Here is a 23,019-nt window from a genome sequence, read left to right as displayed (position 1 = left end):
GAATGCCACAAGCAATCTCGTGTCATAGCTAGTACACGTGGCAAGATCAATGTCAAACTCCTCTTGCCTTTGTAGTTTAAAGAATAACTTCACTGCCACTTGGGACGAGTTACTCAGAGCGAGCAGCATATTGGTTAACAGTGCGGGATCCATTCCTGCAGACTGAAGAGGCAGAGCGTGCAGTACATAAACCGTTGAAAGATGGCATCAAATGCGGACGGAAGCACAGGGATTGCTGGGATGCGAACCAATGCATCACAGGGCATTGGGACAGGACCCAGGATGCCCTGTGACCCCCTCCAGCTTCCCACAACTCTTAGCAGTGGAAGAGGAAGAGGTGCTCTGTGGGATAGCTGCCCAGAGTGCACCGCTCCAAATAGCGCCGCAAGTGTGAACACGCTATTGTGCAGGCAGCTGATGGTGTGAACACACAACAGCAATTTCCCTTCAGCGCTCTGAGCGGCGCTGGAACTCTGCCAATGTAGACATACCCTGAATTTCATTGGCTGTTTTGGGGGTTTTGCTGCCCTAGGACATGACAGGGCCCCATTGTGCTAGGCACTGACAAATGCACAACAAAGGCAGTCCCTGACCTAAACAACTCGTAGTCTGAGTATAAGACAAGAGACAACAGCTGGCTACAGAAAACGAGACAATAATATCCCCGGAGCTACTTTACCGAGTGACAACTGTCTCTAAACTCTAGGAGAAGGTGTCTTTCTGGTATTTTTAAATGTACATTTATACTTGTCTGTGTGTATTGTACAGTGTCACTTCTTTGTATCTTAATAGTTATGGTTTACTCAAGTCGTGCCACTTCACCGGGAGACCTGCTGATGCTACATCTGCCAGTAGCAAGAGGAGTGGATTGAAGGGAGTGACCGTCTAACTGCTGTCTGGTTCCTGACTGTATTTTTGATAGGTTGTGCAATGCATTTAGGCTGAGTGCTTGTCCCTATCCCATGTTACCTTCCAGCTGAGACAGGCCTGTTCCTATTACTCTACATTCCCACCCACCCAGTTTTTTTAACTAGGTAAGAGCCATCTGCACCATGTCGAGTTGACTAGACCTCCCCTATATACCTGCCGCCCAGGGGTGCAATGAAGGGGCCAGAGGGCCTGACTATCGATGGAAGTGGCAGCCTGTTGGCATGTGTGGGATGCAGGGGAGGGAGTCTCCCCTGGGGCCCTTAAGCCTGGCTGCAGCTGCTGGGAGGCCCACCATCCTCCACCCCAGTAGCCAGGGACTGAGTCCCCTGCCTCAGCTCCAGGAATCATGGCCTTGGGCTTAGGAGTTCCTGAACAGCAGGGGACGGGGCTAGCCAGCCTGGCCCCCTCTCAGCCTCCCCCTGGGGTTGATTCAGGGAGCTGGGCTGCTTGGGCCCTGGCTGCCTGGGTAGAGTGGATCCTGGCAGGCCCTGCAGCAGATGCAGCCAGGCTCACCACCCTGCAGGAGACCCACTGCCCTGGCACCCAGGCCCATTCTTTGTGTTGTGCCAAAGGGCCACAATTTCCAGGGATGGCAGAACCAGGCAGGATGGGGTCTAGTGCCCCCACAATGGAAATTTAGTTATGGGGGTGATCTGTGTTTCCATCCCACTGTGCCGTTCTCTGTGAACGGTGCACGAATGGGAGCGAAGCGAAAGGAGGACCTGGAGGGGCCACAGCAGCACCTGGGACCCCAAAGAACCACGGCACCTTAGTAAAATTCTGGTTCAGTCCCTGCTGCATCCCCACGCGCATCTCCGCAGTCGAGGGCTGCTCAGTTCAATGGACACGCTGCCTGGGAGCAGGCGGTGGGCAAAGAAGACAGCTCATAACCTCTCCCTGTCAACGTGCCGGGGCAATGGAGAATGGAAGACATAAGGCAGCCTTAACGAAAGGGGTGGGGGCTATTGAAGTAAAGTAGAAACCTGGAGAGATCAAGGGACAGGTGTGAGGAGCCCAAAGGGCTGAAGGCAAAATATGAGGGAACATACGCTGGTGCTAGGGCCTATAGAGCTGGAGCAGGCTCCGGGCTCGAAGCAAATTCCTGGCTGTATACTGTCTACGTGCATTTTGGGATCAAAGTCGAAAGAATGCAAGATGCATTTAGTGCTGGCCAGTGGTTCAGAACCTTCATTTGCTATGCACAAGTTTAATCCCAAAATACACCATTAAACAAGAACAATGTTCCACGTGTGACCTGTCAGATCCCTTGAAAGGGAATATTTCACTATCCAAATTCCGCTCAGTGACCTCTTCTTTCACTTCCTAACAACTCCTTCCTGAGGCTACAGGGGCTAGTGGCCAGGGCACGGGACGTGGCCCTAGGAGAGCTGGGTTCTAATCCTAGCTCTGTCCGTGATGTTCGGTCTGCCTTGGGTAAGTCCCATCCCCGCTCTGTGCCACAGATTCCCTTCCCACCTGTTGTCTTCCTTGTCTAGTTAGACTGGAAGTGTTTAGGGAGATACAGGGCCAAGCCCAGGGGGCCCTGATCTTTAGTGGGGTCTCTGGATAGAACAATAATAAACAGTGCTGCTGTTTTTACTGCAGCAGTAGTTGGGAGATGGGAAGAAAAATGAGGAGGACTTTATTTTTTTGGCTCCAGCCCTGTTCTACCCAGTGTGCTTATGATCATCTCTCCCAACACACTTGCTCCCCAAGAGGTTCTCCCACGGTCTCAGCAAAGTTGCAAAACTGGCTTGGCTAACTCTGTAATTGCATTACGCTGGTGGAGTTTACCTCAAAAAACTGGCAAGCGCGCAGTGCTCCGTGCCAGAGCGTCAGCCAGCTCACTGCAGAGCCCTGCCAGGGAATTATGTACCAGGTTGGGGAAACAGTGCAAATTAAACCCATTTCTCTTGTGACTTAATATGGAGATGAAACTAAAATCAGTCATCAGTCCCCACAGCGGGTTGAACGTCGTGTTCAGTAGCGTCAGCTCCTGGAGTTCGGAAAGCCTGAGTCAGAACCCCCAAAAATCATGAGACTGGCCTAAAAATTGAAATTTTAAACCAAGACTAAATCAAGTTTGTCTTGTAGTTTATGAACTCCCCTGCCCCACCCCAATACAGGATAATTACAGCTTGAGAATCCAACCTTAAATACACACCATGTGCAAATATAGAGACACCACCACGCCGATTCCTCCCCTCATTCAATTCCGGCAGGCCTCCAAATCCCCAAGCAGGCAGGGTCCTGCAGTTGTCCCTAGTTCCAGCTTGCAAAGAAAGAGGCTTCCCTGGGGCTCTTACGCCCAGTCTTTTCATTCCTAGAGTCCCTGTGTATGGGGACGGCTGTCAGGCAGCTGCTGTCGAGGCTGGAGTGGGGTGGCTGCGCTCTGAAGCTCTGGCTGGCACAGGGGGGCCTGGCTCTGCAGACAGCACCTATGTCTGCCCTCCGCACAGAAGCCGTTAGTGGCTGGATAGGGGAACTGCTGGTGGCTCTGGCCAAATTCCTGAGCTGCCTGTTTCATATCATGGTATTTCCCCACCCCCACCAAAAGGGGCCAAAATCATGCTGATAGGGTGACTTTGGGCAACGCCGTGTTTTCTTTGAAATGATTTTCACCTTTCGTCCATGCTATTTTCTAAAACAAACTTCAATTCTATTTTTCTTTATAAGAACAACTAGCATCAGCCCAGAGGTTCGGAAGCAGGCCCCTCCCTGATCTCTCGTGTCATTGCACTTTACTGTGTCTCAAACAAATGACACTTGGTTTTGAACAGGTCATTATTATACAAGCGGGGGTGGGGGGGAATCGACTTGCTGCAGATCAGTAACGGGATCCAATTCTTTTTACTTCCAGTCCTCTACACAGGTCGGTAAGAGCGTAATCCCATGAGATCCTGAGTTCTTCTGACTCCCAGCAGAGTTGATAAAAGTTGGGGGTGTCCAGAACCTTGCAGGTAGGGTGACCAGAGAGCAAGTGTGAAAAATCGGGACAGGGGCTGGGGGGTAATAGGCACCCATAGAAGACAAAGCCTCAAATATCAGGACTGTCCCTATAAAATCGGGACATCTGGTCACCCTACTTGCAGGATTGGACCCTAACTGACAGAAAAGTAGTTGGTTGGCTCAGGCCAATTGTTAATGGACAAGTATCCATGTCTCTCAAATGACTGTGACAGATGGCACCAAGTGGCTCCCCTGTTCATAGCCTTAGCAGAGAGGCTACAAGTGAAGCAGACCCAAGAGACAGAACTCCTTTCTCCCTCTTCGAGGTAGCTCTGGTGGATGGAGGCCTGGTGGCTGGGGAGGAAGCTAGTCCTGCCATTAACTTGCACCATCCCTGCTCTGTGAATAAGATGGCATTGGTCGTCTAGTAGCACCTCCTGCATAGCACGGGCCAGAGAACCTCGCCCAGTAATTTCAGCGTGAAGCCTCTAATTTTTGTTTGAGCTATAGCGTATTGTTTGCAAAGACACTCTAACCTTGATCTAAAGCTTGCAAGTGACAGAGCCGCAGGTAGATTGTCTCAATGGTTAATTACCCTCACTTCATTTATTTCTAATCTGGATACGTCCAGCTCAGAGGTCGGCAACCTTTCAGAAGCGGTGTGCCGAGTCTTCATTTATTCACTCTAATTCAAGGTTTCACGTGCCAGTAATACATTTTAATGTTTTTAGAAGGTCTCTTTCTATAAGTCTATAATATATAACTAAACTATTGTTGTCTGTAAAGTAAATCAGGTTTTTAAAATGTTTAAGAAGCTTCATTTATAATTAAATTAAAATGCAGAGCCCCCCGGACCGGTGGCCAGGACCCGGGCAGTGTGAGTGCCACTGAAAATCAGCTCGCGTGCCGCCTTCGGCATGTGTGCCATAGGTGGCCTACCCTGGTCTAGCTTCAGCTTCCTACTGCTGGATCTCATGCTGCCTTCTGCTAGTAAAAACGGCATCTTAGATTCACAGATCCCAAGGCCAGAAGGGACCTTTGTGGTCATCCAGCCTGACCCCTTGTATAACACAGGCTATGGAACTGCCCCAAGATAATTCCTAGAGCTCTAGTAGAAAAACCTCAAATCTCGAGTTAAAAATGGTCAGTGATGGAGAATCCACCACAACCTTGGGTCAATTGTTCCAGTAGTTAATTATGCTCACCGTTTCCAGTCTGAACTTGTCTAGCTTCAACTTCTAACCATTTGGTCATTATACCTTTCTCTGCTAGATTGACAAGCCCATTATTAAATATTTCCCCCATGTAGGTACTTACAGACTGAGCTGCCACACTTCAATATGCCAGAAGTCTCAAGCTGTGAGGACTAAAACATCCCTGGAATTTTTTTAACATTCTAGATTACAATTTCCTAACTCTAAAATTGTTTTAAACCAACGTGGGAGAATTCTAAATTAGACTGAGTCTTGCAAGATAAAGAGGAACTGAACATAGAGCTAAAAATTAATGGTAGCCAAGGTACAAGTGATCATGACTTGATCACATTTGTAATGTGGAACAGAATAAAGTCCAAACCAGTAATATGTATTGTGACGGGGCAAGGCCAGATAGCTATAGGAAAGTAGTGAGGAACAGGTATGTTAGCCCTAGGCTAAACAAATCCCTGTTACCATGGTAACCAAATGGCAGTTGCTCCAGGTTAATCAAGACACCTGGGGCCAATTAAGATCCTCCCAGAAAGCAGTGGAGACAGCTAGGTTGATTGGGACACCTGAAGCCAATCAGGGGCTGGCTGAAACTAGTTAAAAGCCTCCCAGTTAGTCAGGTGGGCGTGCATGTCAGGAGCTGTGGGAGGAAGCTGTGCTGTTGGAGAGACTGAGGAGTACACACCATAAGAGGCACAAGGAAGGAGGCCCTGAGGTAAGGGTGAAGTGGAGCTTGAGGAAGTGGGGGCTGCAGTGGGGAAGTAGCCCAGGGAATTGTATGTGTCCTGTTTCTAAAAGGTCAGCTACCATAGCTGATACTATTAGGGTCCCTGGGCTGGAGCCCGGAGTAGAGGGCGGGCCTGGGCTCCCCCCTTTACCCCCCTGATTAATCACTGAGACTGGGAGACAACAGAGACTGTGCGAGGGAGGGTTGCTTCTCCTCACCTCCCTTGCTGGCTTATGAAGAAAATGGCTCAGAAAGCTGTGACCCTTGTCTCTAGAGAGAGAAGGGCTACGTGGAGGGTCACAGTGAGCCTCTGAGGCTAGTGAAATCCGTCAGGAAATGTGGGACCCATGGAGACAAGGACAGAGCTTTGTCACAGTATACTTTGTGCTTTAAAAGGGCCAATTTCACAAAGCTGAAAACAGATATCAGCCAAATCAGCTGGGAGGAAGAAAGTAATCAGAAAAATGTGAATGATAATTGGGAATTATTTTTAAGAACATTTTACTAAATGACTCAAAAGCCACCGTTGTGGAAGAAGGCCTTATTGGTTTAGAGGAGAAGTGAAAGTATATATAAAAAAATTTAAAAAACAACAAATGGAATAAAGGGAAAGTTGAAAGTACACCTCTACCCTGATATAACGCGACCCAGTATAACACGAATTCTGTTATAACATGGTAAAGCAGTGCTCCGAGGGGGCAGGGCTGCGCACTCCGGCGGATCAAAGCAAGTTCGATATAACGCGGTAAGATTTTTTGGCTCCCGAGGACAGCGTTATGTCAAGGTAGAGGTGTAATACATATATTTCAGAAACTAGAAGTTGTAGAAAATTGATAAGAGAAGCAAAGGAACACAACAAGAAATCTATGGTTGGCAGAGTTAAAGACAATAAGGAGTTTTTAAAGTATATTAGGAACAAAAAAGAATCCTGGCAATGGTGTTGGTCCATTACCAGATGGAAATGGTAGATTTATCAATAACAATGCAGAAAAGGCAGAGGTGTCTAATAAATAGTAATGTTCTGTATTTTGGGGGGAAATGGATTATGTAGTCTATCATATAATGATAATAACACTCTTTCCATTCCACTGGTATCTCAGGAGGTTGTTAAACAGCAGCCACTAAAGTTAAACATTTTTTTAAATCTGCAGGTCCAGATAACATGCATCTAAGAGTTTTAAAAGAGCTGGCTGAGGCACTCACTGAGCCATTATTGTTGATTTTAAATAAACCTTTGAACACGGGGGAAGTTCCAGAAGACTGGATGAAAGCAAATGTTGTGCCCATACTTAAAAATGGTAAACGGGATGACCCATATAGGCCTAGCCTGACATGGCTCCTGCTCAAGATAATGTAGCAGCTGATATGGGACTCAATTAATAAAGAATTAAAGGAGGGTAATTAATTAATGCCCCATCAACATGGGTTTATGGAAAATAGAGCCTGTCAAAGTAACTTCATTTTTTTTATGAGATTACAAATTTGGTAAGGCATTTGACTTGGTACTGCATGACCTTTTTATTTAAAAAACCAGAATGATATAAAATTAACATTACATGGATTGAAAGGTAAGTACCTGAACGGTCTTAAAATGGAATTGTAAATGGGGAATCATGAGCGAGCAGGTGGGTTTCTCATAGGGTCCAGCAAGGATCCATTCTTGGCTCTACGCTATTTAACATTCAATGACCTGGAAGAAAACAAAATCATCACTAATAAAATATGCAGATGACCCAAAAATGGGGAAATAGTAAATAATGAAGAGCACAGATCATTAATACAGAATAATAAACTGGGTGCAAGCAAACAATATGCATTTTTAATATAGCTAAATGTATACATCTAGGGAGCAAGAATGTCGGCCATACTTACAGGATGGGGGACTCTGGGAAGCCAGGATTGTGAAAGAGTTGGGGATCATGGTAGACAATCAGCTGAACGTGAGCTCCCAGTGCGACACAGTGCCCAAAAGGGCTAAGGTTATCCTTGAATACATAAACAAGGGAATCCACAGTAGAGGTAAAAACTTCTCTACCTCTGAATTTGGCACTGGTGCAACCACTGCTGGCATACTGTGCCCAGTTCTGGTGTCCACAATTCAAGAAGGATGTTGATAAATGGGAAAGATTGGGGTTTCAGAGAAGAGCCACAATAATGATGAAAGGATTAGAACATATGCCTTATAGTTAAGGCTAAGATTTTTTTCATGGTTATTTTTCGTAAAAGTCACGAACAGGTCACGGGCAATAAACAAAAATTCACAGAGCCCGTGACTTGTGCGTTATTTTACTAAAAATGCAGACTCCACCAAGCCTGGGATACTGCAGGGCTGGGGTGCATGGCCCTCGCCAAGCCAGGGATGCCGTGGCACTGGAGCGTGTGGTCCTGGCTGCAGCCCTGCCAAGCCCGGGACACTGCAGGGCTGGGGACGGGTGCACGGCCCTCGCCAAGCCTGGGATGCTGTGGGACTGGGGCATGCGGACCTCGCTGTGGCCCTTGCCAAGCCCAGGATACCGCAGGGCTGGGGCACATGGCCCTCGCCAAGCCCAGGATGCCGTGGGACTGGGCCGTGTAGCCCCAGCTGCAGCCCCACCAAGCCCAAGGGGCTGGGCAGGGGCGCGAAGTTGCAGGGCAGGAGCGCAAAGTCTGGCCTCCTCCTCCTGAAGCCCTAGAAGTCACAGAACCGGTGCCGGCCGTGCCCTCCCTGACTAAATCGTGGCCTCGCAGTGACTGCGCTCCTGGAGCCCGCTCTTTAGCTTACCAAAGGGCAGCTGGAGCCACTCACCCTGAAGCCCCCTGAGACCACAGTGGGGGTTTTCTGAGCTAGGGGTCGGGTGACCAGACAGCAAGTGTGAAAAATCAGGACGGGGGTGGAGGGTAATAGGCGCCTATATAAGAAAAAGACCCCAAAATCAGGACTGTCCCTATAAAATCAGGACATCTGGTCACCCTAGCTAGGGCTGCAAGGAGCCGGCCCCGGGTGATGAGGTGGGAGCTTGGGCCGAGCCAGGCGGACAATAGCCCAACCGGGGAAGCGGGGCCCGCCCGGGGGTGACACCGGAGCCGGGGGTCCCCGCGCCCCCACCCTGCGGAGCCCGGGGGCGGCAGGGGGCCCGGCCCGGCCCGGGGCTCCCCGCTCCCCGGCAGGGGGCTGGCTCTGGCTGGGAGAAGCCGCCGCCTGCCCCCGCCTCTGCCGCCGCGTCTCCCCGCCCTCCAGCTCCGGCCCCGTCACGAGTGCGGCCGCGGCGCTGCTGCCTCCCCTGCGCCGGGCCGGGCTCCCCGCACAGGGCGGAGCGGCCGAGGGGCCGGGGCCTGCGATGAGCGCGCCGGGGCTCAGCTGAGGGCCGGGCGGGGCGCGGGGCAGGGCCCCCCGAGCCGGCAGGACGGAGCCGCCGGGCGGCTGGCGGGGAGGCGGCGATCGGCTGAGGCCGCCGGGCCGGCGGGGGAGGAAGCGAGCGGCCGCCGGGGGCAGCGCCATGGAGCCCGGGGAGGTGAAGGACCGGATCCTGGAGAACATCTCCCTGTCCGTCAAGAAGGTGAGAGCGGCCGGGCCGGGGCCGGGGCCTCGTCTCCCGCAGCATCCCGGGCCGCTGGCCCCCGGCTCCCGGCCCCCTCCCGGGACCGGCTGCCGCAGTCGGTGGGGTCAGCTTCGCCCCCATCGCTGGCCCTCGCCATCCCCAAGCGCTTACCCAGCCATTCGCCCTCCAGCTCCAGCTGTTGTTGACATGAGGGCTGGGCTGGTCTTTGACAGATTTCCCAAGTGTGCGGCTTCATCCTGGGTGCCAGCCCTGGCGGGTGAGCGTAGGCAGGACTTCCCTGGGCAGGGGTGTTTGTAATACCATGTTGTCCTGCGCCGAGCAGGTTGAGAGGTTGTTAAAGGCAGACAAGTGCCCGGGGACTCCAGCCAGCCGAGCTGCAGTGGTGTTGGCCACAGTGGAATTAATTTCCAAACCAACCCCCCTGTGTAGACCCAGCCTTGACATGCACAAGTTATAACAAACCGACCACAGTCAAATAGCAAAAGTCCCCACTTGGGCTACAACTCAGCCCTCTCTCTAACCACTGCATATGGAGCTCTACTTCCTCCAAGACATCACTCTCCTCTAGTTACCACATAGCTATTTTTACAGAGCTTCCTGAATTCATTGGTGTCTGACTTGGGCCCTCAAGTCTCCAGCCTTCCTGTTTTACTCCACAGTGTACATTGGTGTGAGATCAGAACAGCTAGTTAATTCCCTGCCTGCTGGAAATCAGGTAGCACCGTAATAGACCCTGCCAAGGCCCACACGGAGGTCAGGCTTAAGGTGAATTTTCAGATCTCTATCATCCTCCGCTTTTCTAGTCCTGGTCTTTCCTGAGCAAGCCTGCTAATCGTTCTGAATTGTCATACTGTGTAGCATGGGTTTCAACATCAGTAAGAGAGTATTGGATCTCTGGTTTCAAAACCATTCTGAGCCTTCTAGCCATACAGAAAGCTTACTTTAATGTTCCCACCAGTTTGATTTATATAAAATAGCCAGGACTACACCCAGCATGCAAAGGCTGAAACAAATGATGAGTAGGACTGAAAAGCACCAGGGAAATCTAGGGCCAATATCTCCAATGCCTGCCTCATAACTTCCTAAGCAACAACTTGAAATTGACCTGATGCCTCTTAGTTTTACTGCTTTCTACACTGTTCTGAATAGCAACAGTGAAACGTGACCAGATTTTTGTCAGCTTCACATTGGGAAACCATGGGTCGAGGGCGGAGACACTGGAGAGTCTGTACTGCCGACTGGGACGTCCTGCATCAGGGCACATTCAGTGTGTTAGCTTCACAACCGTAAGGGATAGACAGACAGGGCTTGATTCAGATTTTATACTAGTGTTGCTTGCTTGCCTTCAGTGGACTTTTGAGTTTCACTGGTGTGAGATCAGGACCAGGCCCTCGGGCTTTTTCAGAACAAAAGTAGCCAGTAAATTGTACAGAAATTGGTAGTGGAGGCCCGTTCATTTACCTGGGAGAACATCCCACTGGGAAGTGGATTTGTCAAGCCCTGGAAAGGAGGCAAGGATATTTCTTTATTCCCCTCCCCCTCAGTGAAGTAATTAATGATCATGTGCCAAAGTATCATCAGTAGGTGAAAAATGTAAGGAAGTCAACTTGATTGGAAAGAGTAATTTACAAAGTTACAGCTCATTTAAGAAAAGCGACAGAACATAGACCAGTGGATCACAAGAAGGGCCTTGTTAAACTATCTTTTTAAAATCCTGGGGGGAAGAATGTTAATTTGCCAAGAGGAGCTGTGTGTCTTAGGTATGTAAAATGAGGGGGGAAATACCACAATACCACACTTGTTTGAATGGCCAAGCATGGCAATTGTTGGTATATTTCGCCTGCCAATTCTGCATCATTAAAGGCCAGGAGAGTTTTGCTGTTGACTGCAATGGCCCAGGCTCGCGCCCCAAACGTACAGAAGGATGGGCAGAGATTCAGAGTTAAAGAAATGTAAATTGTCGGCTTCATCCTGAGGGGTGCCAAGTGCCCTTGATGCCCACTGACTCGTTGAGGGGGCCCAGCACTGGCAGAATAGGCCCCCACTTGTAACTGGAGCAAGAATGCTGTATGTATGACCTTTCTCCTTAATCGGCGCTGTACGACGGGCATTGCCTTCGGGGGTGTAGAATTGTCTACCGTTTCAAATCAAATATCTGGGGGAATTGTGAGTGATGGGTTGATTTACTGTCTGTAGTTTGTCAGCTCTGTCTTCCCTATTAGATACCAGTTCATTCAAAGGAAGACAGGTTCGTTTTTCTGGAGATTATTTGGACAGCTTAGTGATTTCATTATTTCTCTTTAGCTGCTCCTGCTTCTCTCCCTAACACCTGGCAGGCCCCAGCAGGCATCTGCACCCTACTGGGCCATGCTCAAGAAAGGAATTATGTTAATTGTGGCCATTTATGGATGATTGTTTTTTTAAAATGAATGTAGGGCTTGGCAAAGCCACAAGGCCATCACCGCCGGGGTCTGAAAATCTCTGCACAGTCACGTGCTGTCGGTGACACCGTAAGCTTCCTCACTGGGTGCCTCGACCCTGAGATAGGTGGGGCACTTTTAGAGGTGACAGAGCAGATCAGTCTTTGGCTTCTCTGTAGAAATTGCCCCCCTGCCATGGTAATCGTTTGTACTGGGGCACTGGATGGAGACCACCAATTGGGTACACACAGTACAGTAACAAATGAACGCAGTCTAGATGCCTAGATTTCATATGTGCTCCTGACCAGCCATCAGCTGGTAGCCACGTGCAATCAGAGATGATCTTGGTCACATTCAAACCAGTGACCCAAATGTGTCCCATTATCAGAGTTCTGTGCCATCCTGGTAGCTGCAGGCTCCATTGCAGAGGAGGAATTTGATATCTGCCTGGCTCAAACGCGGTGCCAGGATGTGGATTTCCAGTGCTGCCATTTTCAAAAGTTAAGAAATCACGCGCGAGGGCCCAAATCGTGGTTTCGGATCCGTCTCCGGGCGTGGTGTGACAATGGCAGCGTTGCCTGCCTGTGCTGCAGGAGCTCTCACTGAAAGACCCACCTGAGATCAGATCCCAGCACAGCCTGATGGTGCAGAGGGCTTCCCGCTGCTCTCCAAGCTCCCAAATGGCCCATTTCTAATTCTGTCCCCTCCAGCCCTCTGTCAATTCTCTGCCCCTCAGCCCTGCATCAGTCAATTCTCTGCCCCAGACCTACATCGACTCAGCACCCCCTCCACGCCCCACATCTACCCCTTCCCCCCCAGCAGTCCTGCTCCTCTGCAGCTGTGGAGGCTTTTCACCCCCGGGGCTTGGGAGAGGGGTGAGCCAGGAGGGAGAAGGGCAGCGTCAGTGGTTCTTCACCCCTCCATCAGGCTTTGGGACCAGCTCCAGTGTGTTCTTCTTCTCCCAGGCCTGGCGTTGAAGGGACAGAGAGGAGGAAGAGAGATCAGCCGACTCATTTTTCATAAGAGAGGAGTGGGGAGGTGGTAGCAGATCTTCCTTCCTCTTCTGGAATCTACTACCCCCGCCCCCATCCTGTGGCCGTGGTATCTACTGCTTCCTCTGCCCCTACCCCAAAACTTCTCTCTGCTCCTAGGGGACGAGCTTTGCCCGGATCCTGCAGCTGCTCTGATTGCCTGTTCTTCCCCAGGAGAGAAGTGGGGAAGGCAGCTGTTCAGAGTGGATTTCCCCCTGGGCAGGCTGATGCTGCAGCTTCTGGCTTCACTGGGAGGCTGCCTGCAGCAGCAGCCCAAGTCCGGGGACTCTCGGTAATATCATGAGAACTGGAACCGTCCCTCGGGGTGAGCTGGCTCAGCGTGCTGGCCTCCATGGCTTAGGCTCTCCGTTCTACAGGGCCCGTTCCAGCACAGCCGGATTCCCCCCAGTTACACGACATGATTGATGGAACTGACCCATGGACCGGACTGTTTGGAGGTTAATGACTGTCTGGAATCTGCTGAGAATTGACCTGGTTCATCACCTTTATTTTGACAAATGCTGTCTCAGGAGTGGGTCGGGGAGGTTCTGTGGCCTGCAGGGTGCAGGAGGTCAGACTAGATCAGTGGTTTTCAAACTGCGGGTCGCGACCCAGTTCTGGGCTGCGGAATGGAAGGCACTGGGTCGCGGCAGCTCTGGTCAGCACCGTCGACTAGGCCATTAAAAGTCACGTTGGCGGTAGTGCCTGGCTAAGGCAGGCTAGTCCCTACCTGTTGTGACACCGCGCTGCGCCCTGGAAGCGGCCAGCAGCAGGTCTGGCTCCTAGGTAGGGGGGACATGGGGCCAGCTAATGGGAGCTGCATGGAGCCGCTTGTGCGCCTTGGCCTAGGAGCCAGACCTGCTGCTGGCCACTTCCAGGGCACAGCGCGGTCTGCCGTGCCAGGACAGGCAGGAAGCCTGCCTTAGCACCCCCAGTAAGCCGGCGCCCCAACCCCGCGCCCCAATCCTCAGCACCACTTCAGAGCCTGCACCCCCAGCCCAGAGCCCTGACCCCCTCCTGCACCCCAATCCCCAGCCCTGAGCCCACCCCAAATCCAGAGCCCCCTCCTGTTCCCCAAACCCCTCATCCCTGGCCCCACCCCAAAGTCTGCACCAACAGCCCAGAGCCCTGACCCCCTCCCACACCCCAACCCCCTGCCCGAGCCCAGAGCCCCCTCCCACACCCTGATCCCCTCACCCCTGGCCCCACCCTGCAGCCTGCACCCCCGCACCCCAACCCTCTGCCACAGCCACACCCCAAACCCCTCATCCACAGCTCCGTTGGGTCGCAGGCATCAATACTTTTCTTCAACTGGGTCGCCAGAAAAAAAGATTGAAAACCCCTGGACTAGATGCTCGTGAAGGTCCCTTCTGACCTTAAAGTCTGTGGGTCTTTGAATCCTCCGCACTTGCTATGTGTTTGCCTTTGTACCGACTACGGTGCGACTTCGCTGTGGCTTTTACTAGCCCTGCAAATGGCGAACAGCCTCGGCAGCCCAGTGTGTGATCCGTGCCTACAGGCCAGCTCAAAAAGGGCTGGGGCTTTTTATAACCTCTTCAGTGGAGACATTTTGTTGTTTTACGGTAATAATCTACGGGTAGCAAAGTGCTCTGGTCCCTTCCGCTCATGCTGTTGACCTTGGGAACTCGTATTTTTGGGTATTGTACCAAGAATCCTCTACTAACAAGAGTCATTGAGTGATTTACACCTCGTTATGACGTCCAGAAGGTTTCACTTGAAACCTCTTGACTTATGAAAAGACCTTACTCTCTTGTAGGCCCCTCACAAAAGGGGAGGTGACTCTAGAGAAAGTGTAGCTTCAAGATATACCCTGTACCTTCTGCTGCCCTTTGAAAGAATCACCTGTAGTCCATCATCTGTACAAGGTTTTATTAATGTCAAGCTGCTGCCTACTTATTGTCCATGTTTCATCCATTCTGTGTGCACTGTAGCCCAGATCTTCAGCTGCAGCCAGGGTGTGCACAGAGGGTTTGTGCACGCGCAAATGCAATCTTCTGCCATGTTTGTGTTCCCCTGAACCTGCACCAGCTGTGTGTTGGCCCAGTCCCCTGATGTTAGTTAGAGCAGCTGCTAATTGTGCAGGTTGAAGGGAATGTAAATAGGACCACAGCCGCACGCTCTGCGGGTACTGTCCCCTATGCTGGCTGCTAAACCAGCTATATGTCACCAGAGGATCCTGCTGCACTGGAGTGATCCTCTCATGGCAAGATACACAGCCATTTTGTGCCAGTGGAGTGGTGTGAAACAGCTGGAACACAGCTAAGGATCGGGGCATCTGAGTCCTTCATCAAGGATAACTTCTGCTGTATACATTAATGTTATTAACGTTGTCTATCCAGCTAACCATGATGAATGTTGGAAAACAAGAAATAACACATTGTTCCCATCATTCGCAATAGATGTTGCGGAAGGAGAAATATTCCAGGAGAACCTCTTAGTGCAGGTGTAACCCAGGGGTTCTCAAGCTTTCTGAAGCCAAAGGCAGCTTGTTTAAAAAAAACAGTTGGACAATAATTGATGACAAAGGTGCTTACAAATTAGCCATAAAGATACCGGGACAGTTCAGGTACTTTATACACTCCTTCCAGAAAGTCTCACCAACCCCTAGGGGTGGGAACATGCTCCCCACAGCTTGAGAACTTCTCTGCCAGTCACCCTCCAAGGACATTCACAGGCTTCTAATATTTGTTTGAAGGTTCAGTTGGGAAGACTATCTGCTAATAATATAGTTCAACACAGATTGCTAAAAGCAAAACTCATCAACAAATCGCCGTTTATTTCTTCCAAGTATATTTGTCATTTCAGGCGTTCTCTTTTGAAATAGCTACTCCCGTGTCCTAAGGGTGAGGGGATCTTTCAGTCACAAGTGGGTTAAATTATACAGGTGTCTAAAATTAAGCTACTCACTGTATCTGTTAGAGAAAGTTTGGAAGCTCACGTGAACATCTGCTAGTGGAGAAAGCAGCAATGGTGTTTTGAACATTTACATTAGTTCTCCAGATTGCTGGTGCAAACCTTTGCTCATGATGAGGATGGCTCGTCAGGTGGAATTGTAACTGTACTGCTGTGAATCTGGTACAGTGAGCGGTAACTGACATCCTTCGGTCTCACTGCCTCTGATCTACCATGGCTGGTCAGCAGTCTTCAGAGTAACCCGGAGAATGGAAACCCATTGTCTGGGATGAAGACATGGCATTTGAACAGCGAGCTCTTGGCATTCCTTGGCTGTTTCATATTCATTTTAGATTCAGTCCAGGATATCCTAGCACCAGACAGATTCAGACAAACAGGAGGGAATTCAGAGAAGAGCAACAAAAATAATCAAGAGGTCTGTAGAGACTAACCTGTGAGCAGGGCCGGTGCAACCACTAGGCGAACTAGGCGGCTGCCTAGGGCGCCTAGTGATTGAGGGCGCCTAAAAGCCCACTCAGGCGAGGAGGTAGAGTGGAGGTGAGCTGGGGGGGGGCACGCGGGGAGGGCCGCCCGCAGTAACAGGGGGGGGGGCGCACAGGGGAACCGCTCCCTGCCCCAGCTCACCTCCGTTCCGCCTCCTCCGCTGAGCACACAGCCCCCGCTCTAATTCTCCTCCAATCGGCGCCGCAAGCCTGGGAGGGGAGGAGAATTAGAGCGGCGCCGGCGTGCTCAGCGGAGGAGGCGGAGCGGAGGTAAACTGGGGCGGGCTCCCTGGGCGGGGTTAGCTGCCGTGGGGAGGGGCTCCCTGGGCGGGGTTAGCTGCCGTGGGGAGGGGCTCCCCGGGTGGGTTTAGCTGCCGTGGGGAGGGGCTCCCTGGGCGGGGTTAGCTGCAGAGGTGGGGTAGCTGCTGCGGGGGGGGGGCTCCCCGGGTGGCGGGCTCCCCGGGTGGCGGGCTCCCCGGGTGGTGGTGGCAGGCTGGGTTAGCTGCTGCGGCGGGCGGGGTTAGCTGCCATAGGGGGGGCTCCTCTGGTGGGGGAGGGCGGGGTTAGCTGCCACGGGGGGAGGGGGGGAGCGGGGTTAGCTGGTGGGGGGGGCACAAGATGGAAATTTCGCCTAGCGCGCGAAACTTCCTTGCACCAGCCCTGCCTGTGAGGCGATGTTAAAAGTGCTTAATCTGTATTAAGTATCCGAGGGGTAGCCGTGTTAGTCTGGATCTGTGAAAAGCATCAGAGTCCTGTGGCACCTCATAGACTAACAGATGTATTGGAGCGTCTGATGAAGTGGGCATTCACCCACGAAAGCTTATGCTCCAATACATCTGTTAGTCTATAAGGTACCACAGGACTCTTTGTTGCTTTAATCTGTATTGTTTGGCTAAGGGATGGCTAACGAGGGGAACTTTGAAGGAAGCAAACACCAAGACGGTAGAAGAATTACTACGTGGTGTGACAGACCGGGGCGTGACTAGGAACAGCGGAATGAAATTGAGAGAGAGAAACCATCTCTAGCTGCTGGGATTCTATGAAAGATTCCTTCAGTGCTGATCAGATTGATGAAAAATCAAAGGCTGCTTCTTTCTGTAACGAGACACGTTAGTACCTACATGATTTGCACAAGCCTGATTTTTAGCCATCTTGATGTTGGTCAGATTTCTTTATTCTAGTTTTACTAGCTAGCCGTAACAGACTCCTGCAAACCAGTTAGCTTGTTCTTCCTGTAGTGTCCAGCCTTGCTTGTTTGCTCTCCCGTGGAATCTGTGCCTCTGTTGTGCTGAAGAACTTGTGACTCTAACGTCAGGAACGCGCTCCATTGCAGTCATGTGACACCGCGAAGTCTTGATCATCTGTAACTGATAAATTGTACCCATAGCAGGCTACTCAGACCCAGCTGTCAAGACGAGGGTGTGTTTCAGGCCTTATTTAAGATGCCAACCATGTGTGCGATGGCCAGCTAAGAGGCTGCTGTCTAGTACATGCAAACAGATGTCACCAGCACAAGTTAAAACCAGTCTCCAATTCATGTCTGGCTGCAACAGGGCTGTTTGTATAGATACAGTGCAAACGATTGGTGCCTGGAGTCGAATCTGTCTGTCAGAAAGAGCATACCTAACCTAAACGAAGTCCCTTGGGTTTGAAAATCCACATGTGTAGGACACCCTGGAACAGGACAGTTCTAACGGAAGAAAATGACATCGGGGGGCTCAGGAGAGCTCCTAAGTAGATGGAGCCTGGACATGAGTAATGAGACAGAGAAGCTGTAAGCCTCTGATTCCGCTCTGTTGCTTGAATGCTTAAAAATGTCGGGGCTTCGTGTTCTGTTCCAAGCTGTACAACTTCTACCCTCTGTGGGTTCAGCGCCCTGTGATCAAGGCTCCTGTTCTGGTGCACCATGAACATGCATCTGTCTCTCTCCAGGCAGTTTTGACATCAGTGAAAATTGTTTCTCAGGTGGTAATAAGCTATTCAGGGAGAGCCTGCTAATATGAGAGCAGATATCTGGACAATAGCACTATTGATTATAGCGCAAGCTGTGTTGGTGACCTCTATGTTTCCGGGGTGAGAAATAGAATGCCGGGATCGCTGCTTTGTCACATGCTTGTTCTAAGAAATGTTGGGCCCGATCAGGTGACCGGAAGTGTGCACCTGCACCCGGATACCCCACCGTCTCCTGCCTATGCAAAAGGGAAGGGACTTCAAGTTTTGCACATTTTTCATTTCACAGTCGTCTCTATGACTCTTGCTGGGAGAAGCGAGTTTGGTTAGAACCCAGAAGATCAGAGTATTGATTGGCTAATTGTGTTGATCTTCAAGAGCGTTGCTGCCCTTTGAAATTCACTTCATTTACTATAAAGCTTATTAATGAACATAAGAACATAAGACTGCGAAGAGTTACAAAGGGATCTCACAAAATTGGGTGACTGGGCAACAAAATGGCAGCTGAAATTCAATGTTGATAAATGCAAAGTAATGGACATTGGAAAACATCATCCCAACTATACATACAAAATGGTAGGGTCTGAATTAGCTGTTACCACTCAAGAAAGATCTTGGAGTCATTGTGGATAGTTCTCTGAAACCATCCACTCAATGTGCAGCGGCAGGCAAAAAAACGAACAGAATATTAGGAAAGGGATAGATAATAAGACAGAAAGTATCATAATGCCTTTGTACAAATCCATGGCACACCCACATCTTGAAAATGGCGGGCAGTTCTGGTCGCCCCATCTCAAAAAAGATAGATGGGAATTGGAAAAGGTACAAAGAAGGGCAACAAAAATGATTAGGGGTATGGAACAGCTTCCATATGAGGAGAGAGAATTAAGACTGGGACTTTTCAGCTTGGAAAAGAGACGACTAAGGGGCGATATGATAGAGGTCTATAAAATCTTGACTGGTGTGGAGAAAGTGAATAAGGAAGTGTTATTTACTCCTTCACAGAACACAAGAACCAGGGGTCACCCAATGAAATGACTAGGCAGCAGGTTTAAAACAAACAAAAGGAAGTACTTCTTCACACAATGCACAGTCAACCTGTGGAACTCGTTGCCAGGGGATGTTGTGAAGGCCAAAACTATAACGGGATCCAAAAACGAATTTAGATAAGTTCCTGGAGAATAGGTACATCAATGGCTATTAGCAACCCCATGCTCTGACTGTCCATAGGCTCTGTTTGCCAGAACCTGGGAGTGGACGACAGGGGATGGATCTCTTGATGATTCCCTGTTCTGTTCTTTCCCTCTGAAGCACCTGGCATTGGCCACTATCAGAAGACAGGATACTGGGCTAGATGGACCTTTGGTCTGACCCAGCCTGGCTGCTCTTATGTTTTTAAGTTCTAAGGCAGGCTGTGCCCATCCCCATTGCTCTGGTTCACCTTCTTCATTCTTTACCTCAACCCCCTCCCTCCTCCCTCAGAGCTGCAATTGCTGGGCTTGGCCAATGACTGGGCAACTAACACTGATGCTGAGGCACTAGACAAGAGCTCTGTACCCCATGCTTCATCCCTCATGGAGATCCAGGGTCACTCCTAACCCTTATTCTACTGCCAGGGCTGGATTAAAGCAGGGGTTTTAGGGGCTGCAGCCCAGGGCCCCAGCTCAAGGGGGGGCCCGCAAAAATAAATCACAGGCAGCCATCTCCAACTCCGAGCCTCTAAAAGTCCCGCGGCGCAGCGGGGCTCAGGCAGGCTGCCTGCATGCCATGGCCCCACGCTGCTCCCGGAAACAGCTGGCTGCTGGCACGTCTCTGCAGCCCCTGGTGGGGGGGAAGGGGATGGCGGCTCTGCACACTGCTCCCGCCCCCAGCACCGCCCTCACAGCTCCCATTGGCTGGAAACCAGCCAATGGGAGTTACGGGGGCGGCACTTGCGGGCATGGGCAGCGCACGGAGACACCCTGTCCCCCTCCCGCCAGGGGCCGCAGAGACTTGCTTGGAGCCAGCCGCTTCTGGGAGCAGCGTGGGGCTATGGCAGGCAGGCAGCCTGGCTGAGCCCTGCTGCTGTGCCGCTGGCCAGGAGCCGCCTGTGGTAAGCACCTCCTGGCTGGAGCCTGCACCTCGCACCCCCTCCTCCACCCGAGCCCCAAGTCAGAATCCCTCTCCTGCACTCCGCGCCCGCTCCTGCACCCAATCCCCTGCCCCAGCCCCGTCCTGCACCAAACTCCCTCCCAGGAAAAATATTTGTATACAGGGGCCCCACAAAATCTAATAGCCCACAGGAGAGTTAATCCAGCCCTGCTCACTGCCAAGCCCCTGGGCCCGCTGTTAATTGTCATTTTGGTCACATTGCTAGATTGAGCTTTTCAAACTCTGTTCCTAGCAAACTACAGGCTTTAAAAACACCTGGTTCCACTTCCACTACAAAGGCTCCATACCAGTGCAGTCTAGAGGGGACAGCCCAGCACAGGGTCAGTATATCTGTCACAGTGCTGGGGGAAAGAGCAGACATGTGGATATGGTGCATCTTACCAATGGCTCACGTGGGCCACCAACCTAATTCCCCGTCATGATCTTGCTAACGGTTGGAGTATTGTCTGTTCAGGGAAAGCTGCTTGCTCGCTATCCTGCTAGCTTGGTTGAAGATGTTATCAGCCCCTCGGGAAGGGGCTGAGAGGTTGGAAATGGAGACAGAAAGAAGCCCAATGCAATTAAAGTTACATGATCAACCTCCACTTCCAGTCATTGCACTGATAGAAGCGCTCGTTTTGCAATCTTGTTGCAGTAGAATGATTGCTAATCTGGCACGTGGGCAGGGAAGGGGCTTTATAGTTCCCCACTTCAAATCAATGGCCCCGCAAGAACACAGGAGTAAGAGCTGGCCCAGAGGTGTGTATTGAGTAGCCCTGTCTAGCTGTTTACTTTACTTTTTCAGAGTGTTTGTCTTGCCAGGGGATATCTCTGAAGCAGTACTCAAGAATTTCAAACCCAGATGAGCTGAGCATTCAGTAACCAGTCAGAGCCAGAGACCACGGTTGAGTCATGAAGATCAGTTCCAGGTGTGGAAGAAATTTCCAAATTCCAGTTTAGTTCTGTTGCTTTCAGTGAGGTTTTTTGTTCTCCTCCCCTTCTTTTCCCCCCATCTCCCTGGGTCAGGAAAGTTTCAAAGCTTCTTTCTCTTACTCCTGGAAGAGAATGTGATCTAATGGTTAGAGCAGAGGGGTCTGATGGGAGTCAGAATTTCTGTCCCAAGCTCTGCTATTCATTTTCTGGGAGAGCTTGTACAAATTGCTTAACTTCTCTGAACCTCAGTTAATACATGTGTGAAATGGGAATAGCATTTACCTATCTCACGGGGGTTTCTGGAACTTTTTAACCCCTTAAAAAACATCTTCCAGGCTTGGGCAAGGCCGCAATGCCATCTGGAGCTGTCCCAAGGCCCGGTATTTATTAATCCTCTGTTTTCTCCTGGGAGAGGTGGAAAACCTTCCTTCGTAAGCAACAGTGGTTTCTATAAAGACAACAAGGAGTCTGGTGGCACCTCAAAGACTAACAGATTTATTTGGGCATGAGCTTTCATGAGTAAAAACCTCACTTCTTCGGATGCATAGAGTGAAAGTTACAGATGCAGGCATTATATACAGACACATGGAGAGCAGGGAGTTACTTCACAAGTGGAGAACCAGTGTTGACAGGGCCAATTCAATCAGGGTGGATGTAGTCCACTCCCAATAATAGATGAGGTTTCTATGTCACTCAGTCTGTCTCAGGAAGAGATGGCATTGACGCTAAGGACAGGTACATGCCTTTTGTGGAGTACTTTGGTACCAATAGTTCAGAAATTAGGAAAGCAAAAAATACCCATTGATCCTCGCTTGCTTCTGTATTCTCCATTTTCAATACGCTGCCCCCCTTCCGGCTGATCAGTCCTCAGAAAGACTTTTGTTACTTTTCATGACAGCGGTTTCCGTGTCTCTGTCCTGAAGAGATGTTCTTCAAACTTGCCATTGTGTTCTTGAAGTAGTGAGCACAGCCCACAATCTTTTCTTACTTCTCCATTTGGGCAAAGGCTTGCTACACTGCATCCAGCTTTTGATGCCTTAAGTCCATGTTCTGTGTTGTTGCAGCCTTCGACATCTACATTCCAGACTTCTGAGATGGGGGCAGCACCGAAGCTAACCTTGTAGCCAAGGCCAAAAGTTGCAATCTTTATAGCTGGACATCCAGCATTTCAACTCCTTCTGATCTCACCACAGGGCAGATCTGGTTTTCCTGTAGGCCTCTTAAACTTTCTCCAGGGTGCTCTAGGCTATGATCTCTCTTGAGGAGCCTCTCCTCCAAAGACATTGAAACGAAATGACATATCAAAACCAGTCCTCAGCATGGAATGAACTGAAATGCCCTGCTTTATCCACGAGTTATCTTGCCAAAGGAATGGGGGTAGTGGGAAGAGGGCCTCTTCCATTGGACTCAACTTTTGCTCTGGAGTAGAAGAGCAGTAAAAAAGTGGATTGAAAAGCTTCCCACCCACCAAGACTGGAGTTCAAAAGTCAATTTGTTTTTCAAGAGTTGGTGAAGTTACTATAAAGCGGTGTAAGGAATGCCCCATCCTGCCCTGTCCTAGGTGTTGTGTTGAATCTGGCATTGGTGATTGCAGAAGGAATGCAGAACCCTCAGCTCAATTCTTGGCTGGTAAATGAAAAATGATTTTCAGTGACATTAGCTCCCCTCTTCTCTGAAGTTGGGTTATGTATGTCCCATCTCTTCTGCACCCCTGTTTATTCAAACAAGTCCCCTGTTCCCCATTGGACAAACATTTCTACTGTCTTTTGTTTACAAACAGATCTAAATT

General features: G+C 50.5%; 1 protein-coding gene and 1 long non-coding RNA gene across 5 annotated transcripts in view; both read left to right on the top strand.

The window, feature by feature from the left end:
* The first annotated feature begins 9,146 nt into the window (after positions 1-9,146).
* PLEKHM2 (pleckstrin homology and RUN domain containing M2) overlaps positions 9,147-23,019 on the top strand; it is a 56,991-nt gene continuing 43,118 nt past the window's right edge. For 2 of the 4 annotated variants that reach the window (XM_065575303.1, XM_065575304.1), the window contains exon 1: positions 9,147-9,347. In XM_065575303.1, the coding sequence (XP_065431375.1) occupies positions 9,288-9,347 (60 nt within the window). In that variant the 5' untranslated portion in view covers positions 9,147-9,287. The remainder of the gene's footprint in view (positions 9,348-23,019) is intronic. The other 2 variants (XM_065575305.1, XM_065575302.1) reach the window with 1 other exon arrangement.
* Positions 21,552-22,856, top strand: LOC135976986 (uncharacterized). Its single transcript, XR_010594282.1, has 2 exons — positions 21,552-21,674; positions 21,911-22,856. It is a non-coding gene; the product is annotated as an uncharacterized LOC135976986 (long non-coding RNA).

The sequence above is a fragment of the Chrysemys picta genome, chromosome 21, assembly GCF_011386835.1.
Source record: "Chrysemys picta bellii isolate R12L10 chromosome 21, ASM1138683v2, whole genome shotgun sequence".
In the NCBI taxonomy this organism is placed as follows: Eukaryota; Metazoa; Chordata; order Testudines; family Emydidae; genus Chrysemys; species Chrysemys picta.
This window is presented reverse-complemented; position numbering and strand designations above follow the sequence as displayed.